This window comes from Rhinolophus sinicus, chromosome 5 (genome assembly GCF_057876585.1).
Source record: "Rhinolophus sinicus isolate RSI-liver-muscle chromosome 5, RSI-T2T, whole genome shotgun sequence".
NCBI classification, from domain to species: domain Eukaryota; kingdom Metazoa; phylum Chordata; class Mammalia; order Chiroptera; family Rhinolophidae; genus Rhinolophus; species Rhinolophus sinicus.
This window is the reverse complement of record NC_142505.1, coordinates 13,172,003-13,194,237: the sequence shown is the minus strand read 5'-3', so window position 1 is coordinate 13,194,237 and position 22,235 is coordinate 13,172,003. Positions and strand designations below refer to the sequence as shown.

The window sequence follows — 22,235 nt, the reverse complement described above, 5'->3', positions numbered from 1 at the left end:
TTTGGAGCAAAAATTAGTATAACACTCAGTCTTATATAAGACCGGGTCTTATGTTATAGTAACATACGTATAGTATAGTATGTTATAGTCTTATATTATGTTATATTATATAAGATCTGGTCTTATATTATAGTAAAATAAGACCAGGTCTTATATTAATTTTTGCTCCAAAAGATGCATTAGATCTGATGGTCCGGCTAGGTCTTGTTTTCAGGAAAACACGGTAGTAAGTGGTTGAGAATTAGAGCCCATTTAACTTCAAAACCCTGATGCTAAATCCTATAGTTTTAAAACTCGGTGTCTTTTTAGCAAACTCTGCAAGTTTGGTGTTCAGTCCAAAGAAAACCCACTGTTTTGCACAGTTGCTGAATAGTGTTTCTTTAAATGGACTTCGGTCTAGTGGGCTTTGGATTCTTTAACCAGTGAAAACAATGGTGGCCCAATGTCAAAAACATCAAAAGTAAGAAAACCATGGTTTTTAAATGCTTTTTGGAACTTATATTAGAATTGCAGTGTCACCTTTCTGGGAGTTAACAGTATTTCAAACAAATTAAGGAAAACACAAGAGCTAAACTCTAGAAAGCTGCCTGTTCTGCCCTCAAACATCTTTTTTTCTGGTCTTCATTTTATGACAAGATCTTTTCTCAAACAGACTTGTAGAGAGAGCTGTTCTCTTTGCCCATGAAGTGTCTTGAACTTGCCTGTCTTAGGTGTAGGATGTAACTTAAATACTCTTCTTTAAGAGAGCTCTCGTGGTAATTAAGCCGAGTGAGAGGAATAGAAGAATCTCAAATTACTGAATTGAAATGGTGACTCGAGTAGTACTCCTTTGGCCCTTGGCTTCCATTTCGTCTCTGAAGGACTGTAGCTACCATGAGGAAAAGTCTTAATTCAGAAGGTAAAAGCCACAGTCGGAAGCTAAAACCAAAAGTGTGCATCTGCTTCCGCAGTCAGGCTCCGCTAATCACCATTCTCATCAGCCTCATTTCTGCCCCTCCTGTCTGCTGGGAGCCCCCACTGCTGCTGATTCAAATCCCCGGGCAGCCTGCAGACTTGTTCTCATCCTGTCCTTTCTAGTAAACCCCTTCCTGTAGCACTTTGGGTCACATACAGTGCCTAGCCCAGATCTTGTTGCCTTCACTAACTCAAGACAAAAAGTAAGCATTCTCCTGTAAATCTAGGCTTCCATCAGTAATAAAAGTGTCTTGAAACAAAACTTCGATTTGCATCTGTTATCTGGAAGCATCAATTGTTTGATGAAATTCTGCTCTGAATTTGTTGTCAATTTTAAGGCCTTAGAGCAGTGTGTCACACCAAAGAATCTAAACATATCTATACTTTGTAATATATTTCATCCTCTAACATAAACTAATGAATTTTGATTTTTCTTTTAATTTCAGCAAGATCCATATATAGCATCCATGGAACACCATACTGATTGGGTAAACGACATTGTGCTCTGTTGTAACGGGAAAACCTGTAAGTACTTCTTTGGATTATCGGGCTTTAGGAAGTTTTTAATTCAATTTGATGTTTTCATTTTTTTGTGTGAGCTTTTTTATTGAAGTATAACATACATACAGAAAAGCATGCACACCTTGAGAGTACTAAGAGCTTAGTACAATTTTACAAGGTCAGCACCCGTGTCAGAAAACATCACCAGCAGCCCCTATGCCACCCTTTCAGTCACTGCCCCTTGTCCAAGGTAACTTCTTCTGTCTTCTAAACACTATAAATCAGTTTCGCCTGCATTTGAACTGTATGTAAATAGACTCATACAATACGTATTCTTCTTTCAGTTTTTTTAATGTCTCTTTTTGTTCTTATTATGATAAGATCCATTTCTTGATTTTTTTCAGTCTGTTTTAGAGAAATTTTCTCAATCATATTAATTCAACTGGAACATTAAAAAAAGTTTGCCCTGCCTATTTAAAAAAATATTTGAGACAAAATGTAATAGGTTCTAGAAAGAACTTTTAGATATACTATAAGCATGATGTGTGTATGTGTATATGAACATTAACAGATGTTTGAACTGATGTCAGAAATGTTATAAATATTCAAGTATACTATATGTGTAGATGAACATTAGTTTGAAACAATGTTGACGTTATTTTACAAGTCTTTAAAATGATGATAATTTATACTACTAAGGGGTTTATTTATTCTTTGCCTCTTCTAGTAATATCTGCTTCTTCTGACACGACAGTAAAAGTATGGAATGCACATAAGGGATTTTGCATGTCAACATTAAGGACACATAAGGTAAAACAACGGACATAGTTTTCAGTGTCTTTAGTGTAGTGTTGGGATCTCAGTGCTTTATGTGGTTCATTTTCTTATTGACCTACAGAGTAGATCACAGTACGTGTGTTTTATTACAGGACTATGTGAAGGCCTTAGCATATGCCAAGGACAAAGAACTGGTAGCATCAGCTGGGTTGGACAGACAGATATTCCTTTGGGATGTGAATACTCTGACAGCACTGACTGCCTCAAATAACACTGTCACAAGTAAGGTGTTTGAAAAAAATTTCTTTGAAAGTGCTGCAAGTTGACATAAATAAAGAATGGTTTATAAAACGTCTTTAATAGGTTTGCATCGAGACAGTGGTTCATATTTTGAGAGTGCTTCTACCTACAGCGTTCTAGCCCCCAAGAGTATGATTGAACAACAAGGAGCTAGTTCCTCACTGCAGTCTAAAAATGGTAACTTCTCCAGGTGTAACCTGGTTATTTATGTATTTTTGTACATATGCATGTCTTAGCTCCCTAGCTAAAGTGAGTTCCTGCGCTTCGGGCAGAAGAGTCTGTCTTAGTACTACTTTGTATCTCCCACAGCATTGCCTGGCCCAAAGCCACAAACTCAGCAGATATTATTGTTGCAGGTGGGGATTGCCTGACAAAGTAGGCAGTTTCTGACTTTTAAAGGTGTCACTATATAATAAGAGCTTTTGAGTTAATGGCCAAGATGGAGAATAGCCAAAGCAAAGAAAGAAAAGGTTTTCTGTGCTAATTTTGCAGGACCTTTTCGGAGCAGCCCTAGAGAATCTTGCCAATTCCAGAAGAGGTCAGGAAGGCTAGGGGTCTTCAAGAGGCAATTCAGAGACATTCACAGCAGGTTAATAAGTACGGGTGTCTCATCAACTGGGAGGGCTCAGATTATCAGGTCAGACCCACACAAGTCTAGACTTGAAACTCAGCTTCCTGCTTGCCCAGCCTACTGGAGTCCTCTAGGCCGGGTGTCAGGAGGAACTCTTCGCACATTTTTGGCTAAGCCTGGAAGGTCTGTGTTCAGAACATGGGCCCGAACTCTCTAGATCTCTGTATTATCATAGATATGGTTTGTCGTGACTATGAAACACTCACATTGACTTAGGGGCCAAAAAGGGCAAGTGGGAGGCTGGTGTTTATAATTATCTTGAATATTGTTTTGCCTTTTTCCCCAAGAACTATGTGAAGATCTAAACACTATTCTCCCCTTGTTCTTCTTGGTTTTTCACCTGTACACTATCTCAGTGATTCAGCAGCTGGTCCCTGCAGGGGGCTGTCAGGATCCATCATTTAGCTCTCTCTAGATGTAAGGCCTGCCTCAAATAGACACTTATAAGAGGGAACAAAGCGAAAAAGCAGGATTGTCCCAAGATCAGAGACCAGGCTTAGTGGTTACAGATTCTGCAACAAATATGTCTTGCTTAGAATTGTTTAGAGAGGATTTCACATAAGCTTTATTTTTTTTTTATGATTATAGAAATAATACTAATAGCTAACATTTATTGAGCACTTCCTATAAGCCGTTACTTTACTAAATACTTTACATGTATTAACTCCTTTACTTATCACTTCTCAGTATGTTGGTTTATATTTATTCTTTATTGTAAAATTAGGGTCTGCTATATAGAGTTTTACATGTAACTTTTTCCACTTCAGTGACATTTTGTTCAGAATCAAAGGTCATGAACATAATTCTTGGTATACATTGCCTAATTTCCTTCTAGAATAGTTCTACCAAATTATCCTCCCACAAGTAATGTATGAGAGTGCCATTTTACTATGTTTTTTGGACAATTAACTATTACCTTGTGTTGTTTTTTAATCTGATTCCGTAGGTGAAAATTATATTTTTGTTTTGATTTGTGTATCCTTGAAAATAGTGAGTTTGGACATATTGTTCACATATATTGGCACATGTATATCTTTGAAAATACATTACTATGTGGATAGTTTTTAAATGGCAGGGCAATTCAATTTAGCAAATATTTATTGAGTACTTGTGTATACTCAACTCCAGAAGAGATGTAAAATTTGATAGCAATATTGTTTAGAATTATCTTCATTATAGGTAGATTTCTTTTCCTTAGAGCACTTGTAAAGATAAGATTTTCTAAATCTAATAAACTTGCAATTTTTGCTGACTAGCTACTAAACAGCTGATGATTTTGTTAACATTTAGCTCTGTTTATCCTTAATAGCTTCTTCTTTAAGTGGGAACAAAGATTCCATTTATAGCCTGGCAATGAATCAACTGGGAACAATCATTGTATCGGGGTCCACTGAGAAGGTAAGGGGAAGCTTAAAAGGTATATGTATATACATGTTTTTTTAGTTTCAGGTGTACCAAACAATGTAATAGACATTTCATCCCTCACAATAAAGGGTATATTTTAACAGTAGAAAACAAAGAAACCAAAATATTTTATCGTGTAATTACTAAATACATAGACAGTGGTTTTGCCCGGCAGATTCTAGAAGAGAGGTTTTACTAGAACAAGTCAGAGGATAACCACATAATTATTGTTGTGTGTGGTGCTGGGGTGGGTGGATGGCGGTGGGAGGCCTGTGTTTCTTGACGTTAAAAAGGCTTCCTCTGAGTTAAAAAGGTTGGGAGCCTTAGACAGTGTCCATTGGCAGAAGCCGTGTTTCCTTCTCAGAATTTCATGGTTGTCATTTGACTTACACACCTGTTATTTAAATTTGATCATGTATGTACTCACGTAATATTTTGTTACAATTTACAGGTTTTAAGGGTATGGGATCCAAGAACATGTGCAAAACTAATGAAGCTTAAAGGGCACACGGATAATGTAAAAGCATTGCTGTTGAACAGAGATGGCACACAGGTATTCAGTGTCACACGGACATTTACCTAATGACTTTGTCAAAAACTTCACAAAGCAGAAATCCCCCCACTTTGTACACTGTTGCATTATTGACTTGAATGAAAAGCTACATATATTATAAACTGTGCTCTAATTTTAAATCCTTAAAATACTCAGTTGCACATAAATAAAGGCCAAACAAGGAACTTCTCGGGATAATTCTAACACAGATGAGTGAAAGCAATTGTGATGGGTATAGGCTAAAATAATTTAAAATGTTACCTTTGTGTTAAACAGAAAGAAACTGTGGTATTGAATGCATTCTACCAGTGTGTTAAGTGGAAAGTGTCCTCATAGTGGGTCTGACTTTGGGGCAGATCTTGTCAGTTGACTGTAGATACAGTCCGTAGGTTTATTCTGTAGGTTTAGTCATCTAACATAGTGCTTAGAGTCAGCATTTCCAAGAAAAATACTTTGGTGTATTTGAACATGTGCCAGTACTCTGTTGGCTACATAATTTTTGAATTAGAAATCATAATTCTACTTGTTCTGTAGCAATATAAAAATGATCTTTCATCAATGTGGATAATAAACAAAAACTGAGCACCATTTTATGTTATGACATACAGTAGTACCTCAGTTTTCGAATGTCTCTGTTGAGGAACATCTCGGTTTACGAATGCCATGAATTTTATGGGTCTATGGTATCGTTAGATAGTAAAATTCATGCTAAATTTGCAGATTTGCGGGTTGATTTTAAAGGTCGGGAACGGATTAATCCATTTTGCATTACTTTCTATGGGGACGCCATGCCTCGGTTTTCGAAGGTTTCAGAACTCGAATGGTCTTCCGGAACGGATTACGTTCGAAAACTGAGGTACCACTGTACCTCCACCACGCCCTCCTGCCTCCCCCAGCCATTGTTTTCATAGGACAGGGATAAGTTCACAGCTAATTGGAACTAGTTATGATGGAGTTGAGGAGCAAGAAGATGATGAGATCAGTCTGTTACTCCTGTGGAAATTATGTCATGGAAATTGCCTTGCACATCACTTAGAGAAACTGTCTCCAGGAGTGAAAGGAAGGTTTGAAAATCTAGCCAAAGGAAGGAGATGATTTTCAGAAGCAGGTGAAGAAAGGCTTGAAGCTGCCCGTGGAGGTCTGTGGAGATGGGAAGGCTCTCGGTGTTAATGTGCTGTGTGGCCTTGCAGAGAGGGCTTCACTTTGCTGCTTCTACGTTTGCTCAACTGCAAAGTGAGACTTACAGTATTTAGTTGATGAGAAGTAACAAGTATATGCTTGTCTGTAAGCCATGCATTTTCTAGAGCTCTTTACAGCCCCGTTTTCATGAGTCAAAGAAGTCCATGTGGGCAGCTCCTTGCTGTTTTGTAGGGTAGCTGCCAGGCTGCACTTGGGGTGGGTGCCATGCCTGTTCTCTTAGCTGTGTCCAGGACTGGACTGGATCATACGGTCTCCGTGGGACGGCCCTTAAGTAGGCACTCCAGACAAGGTGGTTTCTGGACAGGGGCTCTGGGCCTGGCAGACCTTCTAAAGTTCCTCCTGTCTGCTACGCTCCATGCTTTGTTTCCTGTATATGTATTTACGAATGGGCTTATATCCAAGATGATTTAAGTAGCAAGTATAGTTATCTGTGCTCTTGCCTGGCGTCAGCTAGTTTACTGTAAGCAGGGACAGCGAAGTGGTACGACGCCCAAAGCTGCCTGGCAGCCTTCGAATGCATAATTAAGTAGCTAGCACTCCCCCTCTCGTTCCTCTTCCTTCCCTTTTCCTTACTGGCCCTTCTAGACTACATGTAAATTTAGCCATGAACAACAGAGCATATTTACGTGAGGGAATTAATCAACAAAACAACTAATAACTCCTTATTTGGGAAAAAGAGAGGGGGACAAAAAGAAACCTTTACTTACTAATTCTCAAAACTCTTGTAATACGGAAGAGGTAGTTATCACTTACTGGGCCAGAGTATATATTGCATCCTGCAGAGCTGCCCTGCAGGCTTCTGATGTAGGGTCTCTGGTGGCATTTAACTCAGGGACTTAAGATTATATATAATAGGCCAGTGAATTCCATGCATCTCAACCTATTGCCTCTTTTTGTTGTAGAGTAAGATCCTTACGTAGCAAACCTTACTATTTGAGGTCTATCACCACTGCAGTTGTTCTGATTGGCGTCAACATTACTGGGCTGGGCCACCTGTCATTCCTGGTACTTGCTCAGTCATTTGCTTGAGGAGCTGGGAACCTGCCATCTTGGTTTGTGTCGCTCACAGCGTTTTCCTGGTGATACAAGTCCTGCTGAATCTAGCTTCCGGGTCTGGGGCTCTCTAGCATTAGGCCACTCCTTGACCCTGACTTACCTTGCCTACTTGGCTGCTCTCTTTTGGCAGTTGTAATTGTGTATGAATGACCATCCCAGAAACACTTGTGTTGGTCAATGGTAGCCTGGCCCCAATAAACTGGTAGCTCTCATCTCCACTGGCAAAAACACAGAGCACTCCTAAGTCTGATTTAGCAGAACCATTTGGGACATTCCTGGTACCCCAGAGTCACCTCATAATGAGGGGGTCTTCATGGTTATCCAGTGGAACGGTAGAGGCAGTGGGAAATGCTTTGATGAGCCCTCTAACTTCTGCCAGATGTCAGGCACTAGAATTCCTAGGGAATAGGCACATCCTTCAACCATACTGTCAAACGCTGCAAAGAAGTTTGCCAACACTGCACTTCAAATGTGATTACTGTCTATTTGGGGGCCTAATATTTAGCAGTCTTAGACTACTACATTCTATATCAGGGTTGATAGAACTCTGTGTTTCCTCATCTGCTTTCAGCTGTGCACTCTTGGTTTTGGACGTAACCTCTTTCCTGTTGCAAGTTGCCCAGGCTGTGAGGACTTTCAGCCCATCATCTAAAGTTGTCAGACCTTACTCCCTGTAGGTACATGGTCTAGGATCTGAGCAGTCAGAGCTTTGCCACCTCAGAGTAGCGTCTCTCCCTGGGATGGGGAGGCCCTCCTTCCCTCTCCCTGTCAGACTGCCACAGTTCTCCCACACACGTGCTGACGGTCTGCTTGTAACCTTAATCCTGACAGTTTCTTTGTTGGTTGGTCTTTTGGTTCCTTTGTGAACTCGTTGGAATAGGTGATTAAAATGCTGATGCTCCTGGCAGCCTCTGGGGGAGTCTCCTAGTATGTGTTCACATCATGAAACATGTCCAGTCTAAAAGCCTCTTCCAGTCACAGGGCGTGCCAGTAAATCCTGGCCTATTCCAAGGCCTCATCTATTCAAACACTTTCCAAATCCCCAAGCCCACAACTATCCTGTCTTCTTTGAAGCTCGTTGCCTATTTAATTTCATACACTAGCACCAACCAACAGTTGCTTTCTCCTTGGGGCCATTTTTTCCCCCAAAGAAGTAAGTTTTTATCCTCGCATGCAAGTCACCACAGTAACTGCTAGAGACACTGGGCATTCTGAATGCAAATGTAGGGTGGCTCTTTCAGCCTGTTTGTCACACTCACAGTATGCTCAGCCCTCATTTGTATGCCAGCAACTTCTGTGTAGTTGATTCTCCTTTTGAAAGTGTCAAAATTGCTAATGTTAACTGAATGCCGAGGGTCCACATTTTATATTAATAGATGTTGAACTTGAGGCTCGTATGGGAAGAATCCAAGGTCCCAGAGAGTGAGCGGTAAACCGGGGACTAGATTTTGCTTCTGACTCCTGTCAGTAGAATCCAGGAGACCAGGCAGGCCATCAGAAATCCAGAGCCATGAGGGAGGGGACGAGGCAGAGGTGTGACTCAGGGCACCGAAAGGCTTGCTGGCTTGGTGCAGTGCTTGTCAAACGTAGTATACCAGAGTGACCTGGACAGCCTGGCAAAGCACAGGAGACTGGACCCATCCGAATTTCTGCCTCATCAGGTCTGGAGTGGGATCCAGGAATTTATATCTGTCACAAGTTCCCAAGGGATCCTGATGCTGCAGGTGGCCACATAGAGAGGACGAAAGCACTTTTGTTCACAGGTTTCCCCTGCTTGAGCATGTACTAAGTTGCCTTTGGTCATTTCAACCTGTGGTGCAAGCTTGTCAGAAGTCTTTTCAGAGGCGGGAACATAGGTTAGTAGAGGTGTGTGTTTGACAGCGTGGAGTGAGGAGAGAAGCCAAGTGAAAAGCACAGGAAAACAGGAACTTCGGGGCCGGTTTCTAACCTTAACTTTCTTTGTTCCCAGTGCCTTTCTGGCAGTTCTGATGGGACCATTCGCCTTTGGTCCCTTGGTCAGCAGAGATGTATAGCAACGTACCGAGTCCATGACGAAGGTGTTTGGGCTCTGCAAGTCAACGACGCCTTCACACACGTGTATTCTGGAGGAAGGGACCGGAAGATCTATTGTACAGACCTGAGAAACCCTGACATTCGAGTGCTCATTTGCGAAGAAAAAGCACCAGTTCTCAAGGTATGTCATATATTTCAGTTTTATAATTAAGATTGTTACATGTGCTAGCCAAACACAGCCAAAGCTGTATTACAACATGAATCAACTGTGGGGTTATCAAAAAGATATCTTAACATTTTGGTTAATCACCTGGAAGAAATGTTGACCTCTGGGTACATCAGGGACGCCGGGCTCTCCCGCCAGCGAATCCTGGTGGCATTGCCCCGCATTGCTCCTGAGATCACCTGGCTTTTCTAGCCTGTCCTTAGAGGAGGAATATAGGGGTTCAGGTACCTGTGTGAGAACAGCAAAGCAGCGAGGCGTCCAGTGCCTCGAGAGGCATGGTGCGGAAGAGGAGCCTGAAGGCCACAAGCTGGCTCGTACTCCACACCATTACTGCCGCAAACTGGTTCTGACAGTCAGGAGCTGTCGGGGGTGAGTGAAGGGTACCTGAGAAGCCGTCCATATTGACACCTGCTAAGAGTCAAAAATGGCCAGTCATCATATGGCAAGATACCCAGGCTCACTGTTAGTCACAAAATTGCACATTAAAACAACAGTGAGGAAATTTCCAGATTTAAAATGGAGGCATAAAGACAGCACTACCCCCTCTTCTCAGAAGTCATCTGAAAACAAGGAAAGCAAGAAACAGAACTACAAATAGCCATCATCTATGAAACTGAGCAATACCTGAAATCCATACCATGGTCTAGGAGGAAGGACTGACAGGGAACAGAGGTCGAATGAGACCGCTGAGAGGATGCCCGTGTCTAGGAGCTTATACAAAACTGGCCGAGTACAGTGCTTTGAAACAGCGCCCACCTAATGGACGAGACCAATAAGCCTTTAAAGAAGCAAGCGAGTTGGGGCTGAAATACAAACACAGCGTGTGTGCAGGAAGCAGGCTGATGGGCGAGACAGGCGTGAAGGGGAAACACCGCCTTGTGAGTCCTGCAGCTGCCAGGATCTCCTGGCTGTGGAGAAAACGAACTCAGCGCGGATGGAACCGTGTGTGACAAGGAACATCACTTTGAACTGAAGAGGGTCCCTGCTTGCTGGGAGGCCAGCCCTGTCTCCACAACTCCAAACCTGCGATTTCCTGTCCAGGAAAACAGTGGATGACTGTATGGGTAGTTGTGTATTTTTACGCGTATAGTGTTTTAAAAATACAGGAAGACACACAGTGTACGCCCCGTAGGTGAGGGGACTGAATTACATGGGTCCTTTTCACTTTCGTTGTGTTGTTCGAATGTTGTTGTTTTTTTACTACAAACATTTTCAAAGAAAAAAGAAACATACGTCTTTATTAAGAAAAAACACAAAACCAAAAAATTATGGTAAGTCATCCTTTTGACTGTATCCATTTAGATCCCTTAAATTAACCACACTTAAAACTTTAAGCCACTGTTTTTGGTGAGAAGTCACCCCTATCCTATTGTACTTTTATAGGCTGTGAATCTCTTTAGCACAGACTCCCTCATTAGTGAATGAGGGAGTGTGTCCCTAGCTTTCAACCCAGGCCGTGGTATAGTCAACGCATAAATGATGAGGGAAGGAGTTGATATTTAATAACGTATAGGTCTTCCTGGCGGTTCAAGAGAGGCAACATTCCGCAAAGCAGTATTTTTATGCTTTGTTTCAGATGGAGCTGGATAGGTCAGCTGATCCCCCTCCTGCAATCTGGGTGGCAACAACTAAATCTACAGTAAATAAGTGGGTAAGTGAGCCACTGCACACCTGCAAAGGATTACAAACATGGGGTTTGTTGTCACAGACCTGCCGCATAGCAGCAGCCAGTGCTCAGTATGAACCTGACTCGCAGCGTGCTTTTGGACAGTGGCAAAAATCTGAAAGCCTCTGTGAATGCAGGTGTGAACACAAGGGTTGTACTAGAATTAAGGTAATATTCAAAGCTTCTGACTTGTTTGTCGGAGCCAAGAAGAATACTCGATATGCTAGAATAAGCACTGTCGCCTGATACAACTGGCAAATATTAGTACAGCTTCTGACCGCTTGATGCTGCGTTTGAAAGGAGGCAGCCCAGGTGCCAGCACAGCAGGGACACTTCCTAGGATTCTGTTTTTCCAAACAGAGAAAGCAGAAACTGGTGCTTTCAGATTCATTTCCTGTTTCTTCTTAGCATGAAGAACAGGAGTAGAAATAGAGGATGAGCAGAGAAGAGTCATCAAAAGTACTGTTCTTAAATCTTAATTAAAGAAGATTTTAGTTTTCTTGCTGACCAATTTGTGGATAACAAAAAAGAAGCGCTTGCATTTATTCCTGCACTTATAAAAAATGTTATATGTCTTGTCTAAATTTCATTGTGCGGTTTGAGATCGACATAGTTTACCTGGAAGATTGCCTAATGTTCTCTCCAAAAAGACAACATTCTCTTCTTAATACTTGTATTAGGTTTTTTTAATCATGGTAGATAATTGTACTTTGTAACAATTTTTGATGTTGTTATCGTTGGGTTTTTCTCATTTGTTCTTTGTTTTTCTTGCCACTTTAAACAGATTGGCAAAGCTTATAAAGCATAAAATGATTAAATAATGAATTTTGTTCCTTCAGACGTTGAAGGGAATTCATAACTTTAGAGCCTCTGGAGATTATGACAATGACTGTACAAATCCTATAACACCCCTTTGTACACAACCTGACCAGGTTATTAAAGGTGAGTAAGGAAATTGGAAGGTTATGGTACCTTTTATTTAGGTTAATTATAGTTACTAAGGGATTGACAAAAATAAAGGAGATGACCTACCTTTAAATGTAATTCTAGTGTCAACAAAAGACTTATAATGGCATAGTGGTGTATTTTTAATAGAAGAAAAGCATTTAAAAACTGCTATTTAGTGACTTTAAAAAATGGGCTTTCTTGAGTTAATCTTTTTACCCCAAATCAGAATAGTCATGATCTTGGTAAAGCCAACAGCCATTTTGAAAAATACATAGAGTTTAATGTTGTCTTTCGGCACAAGCCAGAGAAGGTCAGATCTGGTCCTGGAATTCTATGTGCTGCAGCTGGAATGGCACCTCTGACTTGAATGTCAGAGTTGGGGATTGGAATATTGAATGCGACATTCAGTGTCATGTCCATGCTGTCACCTTTAGAATAGAATGTCCCTTCAGGAGGCATCAAAGAGATGGAAGATAGGACACAACAGTTAGTGGGAGAAGGGGCTAACTCAGAGGTTTCCTGTCATCATTTGGACTTTTCCTGGGGGATAAAACTGCTTGCCCTTAACAGTTTTCCACTGTCAGCCCTTTGAAGTGAGGAGTCTTTAATCTATAATCTATTATTAAAATCGGTCTTAAATTGTCTTGAATATAAGTATATAGTCTTCTGGTTTGCCTTCTCCTTCCTGTAGCGAGTATGATCTATGTTCTGTTACATACTAGTTAACAATTATTGCCTTACTGTGAATTTAAATGTAGTAGAAGGATTGTTTTGTTAATTGTGTGGGTTTTTTTTCCTTTAGGGGGTGCTAGTATTATTCAGTGCCACATTCTTAATGATAAGAGACATATATTAACCAAAGATACCAATAATAATGTGGCATATTGGGATGTATTGAAGGTGAGTATCTTTTTGTATTAAATACAGGTTACTGAATCTTGTATCCCATTTATTTTTTTATTGTAAAATAACCGAGATAATAAGTATATAAATTAAGATTTAATTGTAATAATACCTTATTGGGGCGGGGGGTGGATACTTTCTTATGTGAATGTTAGATAAGGCCATAGTTTGTCTTTTTAAATACCTGAAATTTGTATGGAACCATTTTCTCTGTTTAGTGTATTACAAATTGTGTTACGTGCTGCCTTACCTGAAAATGAATGCGTAAGAGTTCCTCATCCCTGACACCGTTGGCATTTGGGGCCAGATAAGTCTTTGCTGGGGGTGAGGGGGCGTGTGATCTTGTCCTGTGTGTTGTGGGATGTTTAGCAGCCTCCACCCACTAGATGCCAGTCACCACCCCTCCACTGCAGTTGTGACAACCCAAAATGTCTCCAGACATTGACAGATGTTGAGGGGGTGGAAGGAGGAAGAAGGAGGCAAAATCGCCCTCGTTGAGAGCCACTAGAGGGCACAAATAAGTTTGGCTGTTTCTTCAGGTTTCCATCCAGCACAGTGAGCCTCGTTACAGCACTGGATCGTCTTATGGTGACTCCCGCTGAGACAGTGAGGGGTATTAAGCTGCTCAGCCACAGTCAAATAGCGCTGGAGGGTTTGTAGAGAGTTTGAAAAGTTTGCTTTTAGAAAAGTTCTGACAAATGTCCCTTCTTAGTGTTGTTGGTGTATTTGTTCAGCAGCTATTTCCTGGATGAATGTTGAATGAATATTGTGTGCAGAGAACTGTGTTGCGCGTCATAGATGACAGATAAGTCTGTCCCTTCTGGTAGGAGGGGCAAGAGAGGGAAAATGTGAAAGCCTTAAACAGATCACAGGGTAGCTTATGGACACAGGCAATTACTTACAACCGGAGAAATCAGGAGAGCTTCATGCTGTAGAAATAATTTGAACAGGGGCCTAAAGGATTCCAGCAGATGAATAGTGGGAGGGTGTCCTAGGAGGAGGGAGTGAGTGACAGAAGCACAGAAGAGGGAAGGTACATGCTTGTTTAGGGCCAGGTGAGCAGTTTGTGTAATTGGAGCTTGAGTATAAGGGAGTCGTAAGGGTGTAAGCATGAAAGATGAGATCCAAGTCATTTCCCAAAGAGTCTTGAATTGCAGGCCCCAGAGTTGGTCTTTCTTTGATAATCCTTAAAGAATCTTACTCTTAGATGGTTTTAGAGCAGGAAAATCCCGTATTCAAAGCAGTAGTAGTATGTTTAATAGGAAAGAAGCTGGAAGACATTTGTTTGAAGCATGATGCTTTGGGGGAAATCTAAAAAGAAAAGACAGGTGTTGGATATATTATAAAGGAAGAATTGAAAAGATCTGGGGTTTTGGTTAGTCTCTCGTTTGTAAGGAGCAAATACTCATTTAAGTTAACTTCTGGAGCTAAAGAATAAGATAAATGTTACTTTCTGGGAAAAGAGGGCTGTCTGAATAGAAACCGAGGCCTAACACTTTCCTCCCTGTGGGGCACTGTGTGGGAAGTCACATTACAAAACAGTTGCTTGGTGAGCATGGCTTCAGAACAACAGGCCTTAGTTGAGTGGAAAGTTGAATTGCAGCAGGCTCCAAAGTCCTATTGGTTTTTCTCCGCAATAGAGAAATGCTTATCAGGGAACTAGAAACTCACATTTGTTTCGGAATGGAGTCCCGTGGAGGTGGGGGGAGGGGGACGGCCTCCGCAGGAGCTTGGATACTCCACCACTAATGTGGCCCGAGCTCCGCCCTGGGGCTGGCTTCATCTCATGCTGCCCACCACCTGAGGCTCCCCAGAAGATCTAACAAAATCTAATCGGGCCAGCTCTTTGTGGGTCGACTTACTGATTTTGTGCCTATGGGTCTGATGTCTTCTTGGTCTAATTAGCCGAAGCCTTGGTAGAGTCCCGCTGTCTGAATGGGAGGTGGGACTACTGAGCTGAGACGCTGAGCTGGCATGTACTGTAACTGGCATTTTATGTCCCTGGCAGCTTCCCATACTCAGACACTCGTCCTTGAAGATTCCAGAGCAAGTGGGTAGGCGTAATGACCATAACATTACACGAAAAGGAAGTCAGGAGGAGTTAGGGACAGAGGCTCAAAGCTGGGCGCTCTAATCTTGGCTCTGCCGGCTGCTAGCCTAGGGATCTTCAGAACATGCTGAACCTCTTGAAGCCTCTGTCTCTTCCAAAAATGTGCTCGTACCTATTTCCTGGTGATATTAAGGGGATGTTCAAGAAGTATTTATAGTGGCTGGCACATGGTAGTGGTTAGGAGGCTATTGTACTACTAGAGGGGAAATAGCAGATATTCATCTGGACTAGGGTGGAACAAGGAGGATGGGAAAAAAACAGAATGATAAGAAATATATTTAGGCCTGTACATGAGAGTGGTGCTTGAATCAAAGGGCGTGTGAAGGAAAGGAAGGAGCAGAGGTGAAGCCCAGGTTTCTGGAGTAAACAGCTTGGTGAGTGGAGGTGATACAGGGAATACAAGAGGGAAAGTGGGTTGTTAGAGGAAAGACGCATGCTGACGAAGACAGTGAATCTGAGTTTAGTGGGATATCTGTAGAGATGTGTGCTGGGCAGACAGCTGCATAGCTAATGCCCAGATGGAAGAGTTGGGCTGGAGAAATGGGTTCACCAGTCACCAGCTCGTGCATTGTAAAGTCATGGAAAATGTCAGCGTTTCCAAGGGACACATCTATACTGAGAAGAAGAAACTTGGCCGTCGCCCTTTCAGGAATTGTTAGAAAAAGAGGAAGCCACATAGGTGTATAATAAAAAGGGATAAGAAAACAAGAGTCAGTGGCAGCTTAAGAACTAATGAGGCATTTCAGAAAGGGGCGTGTGGTTAGCAGCATTGGCCACCTGAGAGTGCGTGGAAAATCTGGAGTGGGATGTGCACGTTTTCTTAACCAGTGAAGAGGATGGCGTCTGGGGCGAGCAGTCTCTAGGGAGTCCCAAGGGCAAAAGCCAGACGGGGTGGGTTGAGTGGTGATTGGAAGGTGAAGAAACGGAATGTGAGGGGAGACCTCTTGGGTGAAATTTGACTTGGGTGAGGTGGACAGAAAGACGCTGTATCTGCAGAGGGTGTCGGGATGAGCGGCTCACGGGAGGGTTTGGTTTCGGCGTTCGGGAATTTCTCAGGTGGGAGAGATTTGAATGTGGTTCACTGCTCCGGGGAAGAAGCCACTAGCGACAGGAGAGGATCGATAAAGAGACAAGGTCCCCAAGAAGTGAGATGTGAGGAGATTCAGCACAGCAAGCAGGGCCACCTTTTTCCGTGCACCAGGAGAATGGTAGCAAAAGTTAAGGGGATTTTGTCAAGGCTTCTCTTTTTGAGGAGTAGAGCTCAGAGTCGTGTGCTGAGGGTAGTGAGGGAGGTAGCAAGGTCAAAGACAGGAGGAGAGTAGAGACAGGTGTGGAGAACTGACTGGAAGCAGAAGCCATCCCGGGTAGCGGTAATGATCCAGTTGAGGCTGGAGATCATATATTTATAGCAGGAATGTTGTCAAGGGTTTGAGAGGCCAACATGTCCTTTGTGTTGTCCAGTATGAAAGCAAGAACTCAAGAAGGACTGCAAGGCATTGAACTAGAGCGCAAGTCCGTAGTGAGGGAGAGTGACCACAGCTTGCTAGAAGCAGTGAGGAAGCGGGTAGTTTACTGTAGCTAAATGACATGCCTCAGAGAAAAAGGAGTTTTTACACAGAGATGATGGATAATGGTCTCTCTGTGCCAACAAGGAGCAGTGGGATGTAGGAGAAGAAGCAGAGTCACCCTTTGAGAAGACGACGGAAGAACTGGGACCCTGAGGAAAGAGCCAGGTTGCTGTTAGGATGAAGAGATGGAAAGAGCATTCTGTGATATGCTTTAGGATTGAGATGAGTTGTTCAGGATTGAAATGCTCCATAGCACCAGAGGAAGTTCAGGACATGCTTTTGGGGAGCCCATATATTTAGGGATCAAGAGAGAATAAGGAAGGATGAGAATGGTCAAGAAAGAGAAACTACAAATTGTATCACAGCTGTTATCAGAAGGTAGCTTCAGAGATCTCTTAAAGTTATTTAATAACTTAATAACTGTTGTTCCTTGAAGATTTTTTTTGCTTCATTTGACATTGCTTCCAGGTGAGTGTGGTAGTATGTTATATCAATATCAGCAAAATTAAATTACAGTTTCCAAAAAGAATATTTTGTGGGTTTCTTAAATTTAAATTTTTAATAGTTATTTAAAGGAAAAAGGCTGTAAAATAAAAATATTTGGCTACATTCTTTTTGAAATATATTTGAGACTCCAGTTTATTTAGACAAATGTGCAAATGTGTAAAATTTTAAAGAGCTAAGTCAGAATCGAATTAATTTGCCACTTAATTTTGATAATTGTCGTACTTTCTTTTTGATGTATAGGCGTGTAAAGTTGAAGATCTGGGCAAAGTGGATTTTGAAGATGAAATTAAGAAAAGATTTAAGATGGTGTATGTGCCAAATTGGTTCTCAGTAGACTTAAAAACAGGGGTAAGGTAGCAATTGATAATTTGTGCAATTTGGGATAATTGAAATTTTCCAATATAGCTACAAATTAAGTATTATTAGTTACAGTCCTATGTTTTTAAGTGTGAAAGGAAAAAAAAATGCATGTTAATACTTGCAAAATGCAGTTTAAATACCTTTGGTATCCCAGTAAATAGTAGTTGCATTGAATCCCGTGAAGCACATTTTGTTTCTGAATCTGTGTCTTAGCACTTTAGTTAAATAGTACAAATAAATGAAGGTTTAGAGATTTATTTAGAATATATTCCAGTGTAATGCTACTATGATTTTATTTTATTTTATTTTATTTTATTTTATTTTATTTTTTGACAGATGTTGACTATTACTTTGGATGAGAGTGACTGTTTTGCTGCTTGGGTTTCTGCAAAAGATGCTGGCTTCAGCAGCCCAGATGGGTCCGATCCAAAACGTGAGTTTGTGTCCTTCTCTTCCTCCTTGCGAAAGAGAAGGTGGGTCTGTGCTGTGTTCTGCTATGTGCTCATCTTTATAAGAGTTTGTTCTGTTTTATTGATCTCTTTGGTCAGCATTCTCCTAAGAACGTAGCGTGTGGAAACACCTGCTGTGGACAAATAACGGTTCTAGTGGCTTGATATGGAACTGCCCTTTAATGACTGCAACTCCTGTTTATGTGTGTTCGTTTTTACAGAATGGCTGTATCTGAATAACCCAACAGGATATCTATCTGTTTGCTCCATAATATCATTGCTTTAAACATTTTAAGATAAAATTTTAATAGATTTGGCAAAATCTCTAAAGTCTTACATTTAAACATCGTTGGCATTGGGTTGAGAATTTAACATCCAAAATGTGTGAAAACTTAACAATCTTGTGTTTATTTCCTTCTATTTTAGGTAAAAACTATCAACTCTCTTTTCCATTAATTTTCTTTTTAACCAACTCTTTTGCAGTGAACTTAGGAGGCCTTTTACTCCAGGCCCTGCTAGAATATTGGCCTCGAACACATGTGAACCCAATGGATGAAGAGGAAAACGAAGTGAACCATGGTTTGTGCTTTTACATCAAGATAATTGATTACAAATTCCTCATAAGTGAAAGAGACTCATTTGAGATCCATTTTAAGCATCTGCTGAATTGTGACATCATGTTTGTAGTGTGCTCAATTCATTGCCTCCCTTGCATCCCCAAGTAAGAACGTCCATCCAGTCTTAACTGGGATTCAAGGAACTTTCAGTCAGTGAAGCTGCTCAAGATAGAATAAACTTTATATTGTCCAATGACCTTTGTCCTTAAAAGTAGGCAGCTTAGCAGGCTTATTCCAAAGATATTTCTCAGAGTGTCCATGGATATGCTCGTTTTACCTCCAAAGCTAGCTAATTAGGTGCATCAGAAAGCCAGGTTTGTCCCCACGCAGTTATCTTACTTCGTGTTGGCCTGAAATGTTGCTGTTACCTACTCTGATGATCTACTTGATTTGGGCTCTGAATGTTTCAAAAAAATCAAATTCCAACTCAGAAATGTCAGGGAAAGTGAACAAGTATGTATAAAGAATTAATGTCACTGAGGACATTCCAAAGTTGTGTGTGCCATAGGCAGTGGCAGCAGCTTTCTCTGGGCAGCAGAGGAGAATATGTTTTGAATGTATGAGTTTGGCTCAGTTTAATTACAGAAAAGGGAAAACGTTTGGCAGCTCGTGTATAACTTACAGCTGCTTGAAGAGTCCTTGTGTTCTACCTGCTGCCTGGGGGCTTTCTCTTCTGAGTTCTCGGAAGGTCCTGCTGAAGATTTGCACACTCCTGGTGGTCAGCAGCGATGACGGCCTCCTGCCAGAGACTTCGTCCTGGCTGACTGATTCATCGTAATGACTTTTGTCATCTCTTTTGCAAGGATGACATGCTTCCCTGAAAGCCAGTCTTCTGTTGTCCCTGTCAGAGAGAGGACACTTACCCCACACTTGGTGGCTTCTCTTTTATGTCACCTGGCCCACTTTGCTTCCCATCATATTGTACCGTGAACTGTGAGCCAGAGAAACTCAATAGAAAGATCTCTCCATAGAGAGTTGAGAATGCTGGGTTCTGGTGTGGGCTCTGCCGTTAAGCGGCTCCATAGCTGTGGGTATGTTATTTCCTGTTCGTGGCTTGTCCTCTACCTATAACGTGACAGACCGGATGCCCTCAGAGGCCCAAGTAGACGATAAAGATTAAATAATCAAGAAACAGTGCTATAGTCAGCACCCCTTGGATCAAGGCTTTAGTTGGGGGACTCAAGAAAGTGACAGGAAACCCCAAATCATCCTAAAATCAAACGGCCACAGTAAAGGCAATAGAGGGCCCACCCATCTCCCCAGCCAGAGCGCAGCTCATTGCACACTCTTGCCTGTCTGATAATCTGCTACGCCTGCTCCGTGCTCACTGGATACGTAAGAGTGGCTTAGATTATACTTGTTGAGCAGCTCAAGTATTCAGAGGCCTGCAGTGAGTTGTAGGTGGGGGTAATGAAGATAAATGGCCTGGACCCTCTCCTCCAGGGCCTGACATTCTGGTAGAACAGAGAGCTGTTTACATAAAGCGTGAGATCAGTGATCAGTGCTGGATTCTGTAAGAGGTTAGGAAAGTGCTGTGGGATTTCAGAGGCTGAGATGGCTTCCAGATTCATGAGGGGAGGGTTTATGGACAAGTTGGCATTTGAGTCGGGGTCAACTGCCCTTTGGTCAAAAGATCACAAAGAAAGGGAAATGAAATCTGTAGAGAACAATAAAAGTGGAATTATGACCTCTTTGGGGATTTTATTTTTCACTGATAGCTCTGCTATTAGTTACTGAAATATAAACATAATTTTTTTTTTCTGGACCAAGAAATTTTTCTGAGCTTGGTGTTCTACTTTAAAAAAAAAAAAAAGCAGATCGCCATTTATAAACAGGGTGTCCTAGGCTTCTCTGTGGCTCAAGTCGATGGTTTTGTTTTTGTTTCAAATCTCAATCATTAATCTGTTCTATTAAAACCCTCTAAAATGCAGTCGTTTCTCATGAGGTACATCACAAGTTGTCATATTTCTTATTTTTAGGAATTTAACTTTGGTTCGTTTTTTTGCCTTTATTTCTGACTCTGGCTGATTTATAAGACTTTTGACTTTAAAAATCTTACAGTGTTTGAAGCCTGTGTAAACACAATGTTTAGAATCTGCGTTCTTATCACTAACTCTGCATCTGACATCATTTGCATCTTTTCCCAGTAAATGGGGAGCAAGAGAACCGAGTGCAGAAGGGAAACGGCTATTTCCAAGTGCCCCCCCACACCCCCGTGATCTTCGGTGAAGCTGGAGGTCGCACACTGTTCAGGTAGGGGTAAGGGGGGCTGGAGGCCCTGCCTGCGACAGCACTGCATTTGCTAAAAAGCATTGATTCAGGCAGATGTTATAAATTATTTACTACTAATATCTGGGGGTGCCAGGGATTTGGAAGCTTTTCCATCTCCATAAGATAGTTAAGTGTCTGGTACTATTAGACCACATTCTAATTGAGAACTGAGCCTCTAGTGTTAAAATGAGGTCGCTCCTTTGCCTCGAGGCAGCTTCTCTAGTGGTTTCTGCAGGAAACTCTCACTTTCTCTCACTTACCCAGCATGACTGCCGGGGTCAGGGAACAGATGGCATCACCAGAAGTCCCTGCCCGCAGGACAGCGTCAGAGTAGGTAACTTCCCTCAAGCTGGGTCAGGCAGGACGGACTGGGCTGCTCCTGGGAACTGTTGTGCCCACTCCGACCCCACCTGCAGTGCGAGGCAGCCCTTCTGGAGGCTCTGCAGGGAAGAAGCAGACTGGCTTTACCTCCGGAGCCAGCGAGGCCCTAGGGGCGTCGTGGGGAGAGCTCACTAGAGTTCCGTAGGGCCCCGCAAGGAAAACGCTTGTCTCGCCCTAGAGCCCAGACTTCTCTTCCTTTATGGTGCTTTCCTGAGAGTGTGGTTACCAAAAATATCCTGACCCTTTTTATGTGTGGAGGCCTGTGCCATGCGTTGTAGCCCTAGCAGGGGACCTTTGCTGAGTGCTCTGCCTACACCCGGTTTCCTTTCATCACCCAAGGACTCAGAGAGGCAGCGGTAGTGGGTGCCTGGCCTTGGAATCCGGGGACCTGAGTATTAGGGCCTGCTGTCCCTCTTAGCTGAGTGAGTCATTCTGCCTGGCTGCACTTTATGTCCTCAGCTAAGTGGGGGTTTTCCTAAATTAACTGTGTAAGGGTCCCTCCGTCTAATGTTTGTAACAGTCATTTTGTCATCTGTGCTTGTGTCACTTACTACCTGATGGATGTGTGCAGGCTGCTCTGCCGAGATTCCGGAGGTGAGACTGAGTCGATGCTTCTCAATGAGACGGTGCCACAATGGGTAATTGACATCACTGTGGATGTAAGTGTCCTTCACTGCCACTTTGCCCTTGTGTTTTTTCCAAATCGTGAAGGAAATTGAGAACCACTTTAGACTGTGTAACTTGAAACTTTAATAAAAGTTAGGCTGCCAGGTGGAATCCTCTCCTGCTTCTCTGAAGTTCCAAAGTTGCAGAAGTAGTGTTGATAATTATTTGTTTATC

The 22,235-nt window shown here is 42.1% G+C and overlaps 1 protein-coding gene across 5 annotated transcripts in view; it reads left to right on the top strand.

Annotated features, from left to right (window-relative positions):
- The window catches only part of WDR48 (WD repeat domain 48), a 44,765-nt gene that overhangs the window by 16,224 nt on the left and 6,306 nt on the right, over positions 1–22,235 (top strand). For 3 of the 5 annotated variants that reach the window (XM_019727598.3, XM_019727597.3, XM_088798254.1), the window contains exons 3-17: positions 1,401–1,479; positions 2,183–2,265; positions 2,385–2,514; positions 2,596–2,709; positions 4,473–4,561; positions 5,019–5,120; positions 9,346–9,570; positions 11,192–11,266; positions 12,121–12,223; positions 13,032–13,129; positions 17,558–17,665; positions 18,014–18,110; positions 18,610–18,705; positions 20,891–20,996; positions 21,967–22,054. In XM_019727598.3, coding sequence (XP_019583157.1) covers positions 1,401–1,479; positions 2,183–2,265; positions 2,385–2,514; positions 2,596–2,709; positions 4,473–4,561; positions 5,019–5,120; positions 9,346–9,570; positions 11,192–11,266; positions 12,121–12,223; positions 13,032–13,129; positions 17,558–17,665; positions 18,014–18,110; positions 18,610–18,705; positions 20,891–20,996; positions 21,967–22,054 — 1,593 coding nt within the window. The remainder of the gene's footprint in view (positions 1–1,400; positions 1,480–2,182; positions 2,266–2,384; positions 2,515–2,595; positions 2,710–4,472; positions 4,562–5,018; positions 5,121–9,345; positions 9,571–11,191; positions 11,267–12,120; positions 12,224–13,031; positions 13,130–17,557; positions 17,666–18,013; positions 18,111–18,609; positions 18,706–20,890; positions 20,997–21,966; positions 22,055–22,235) is intronic. The other 2 variants (XM_019727600.3, XM_019727599.3) reach the window with 1 other exon arrangement.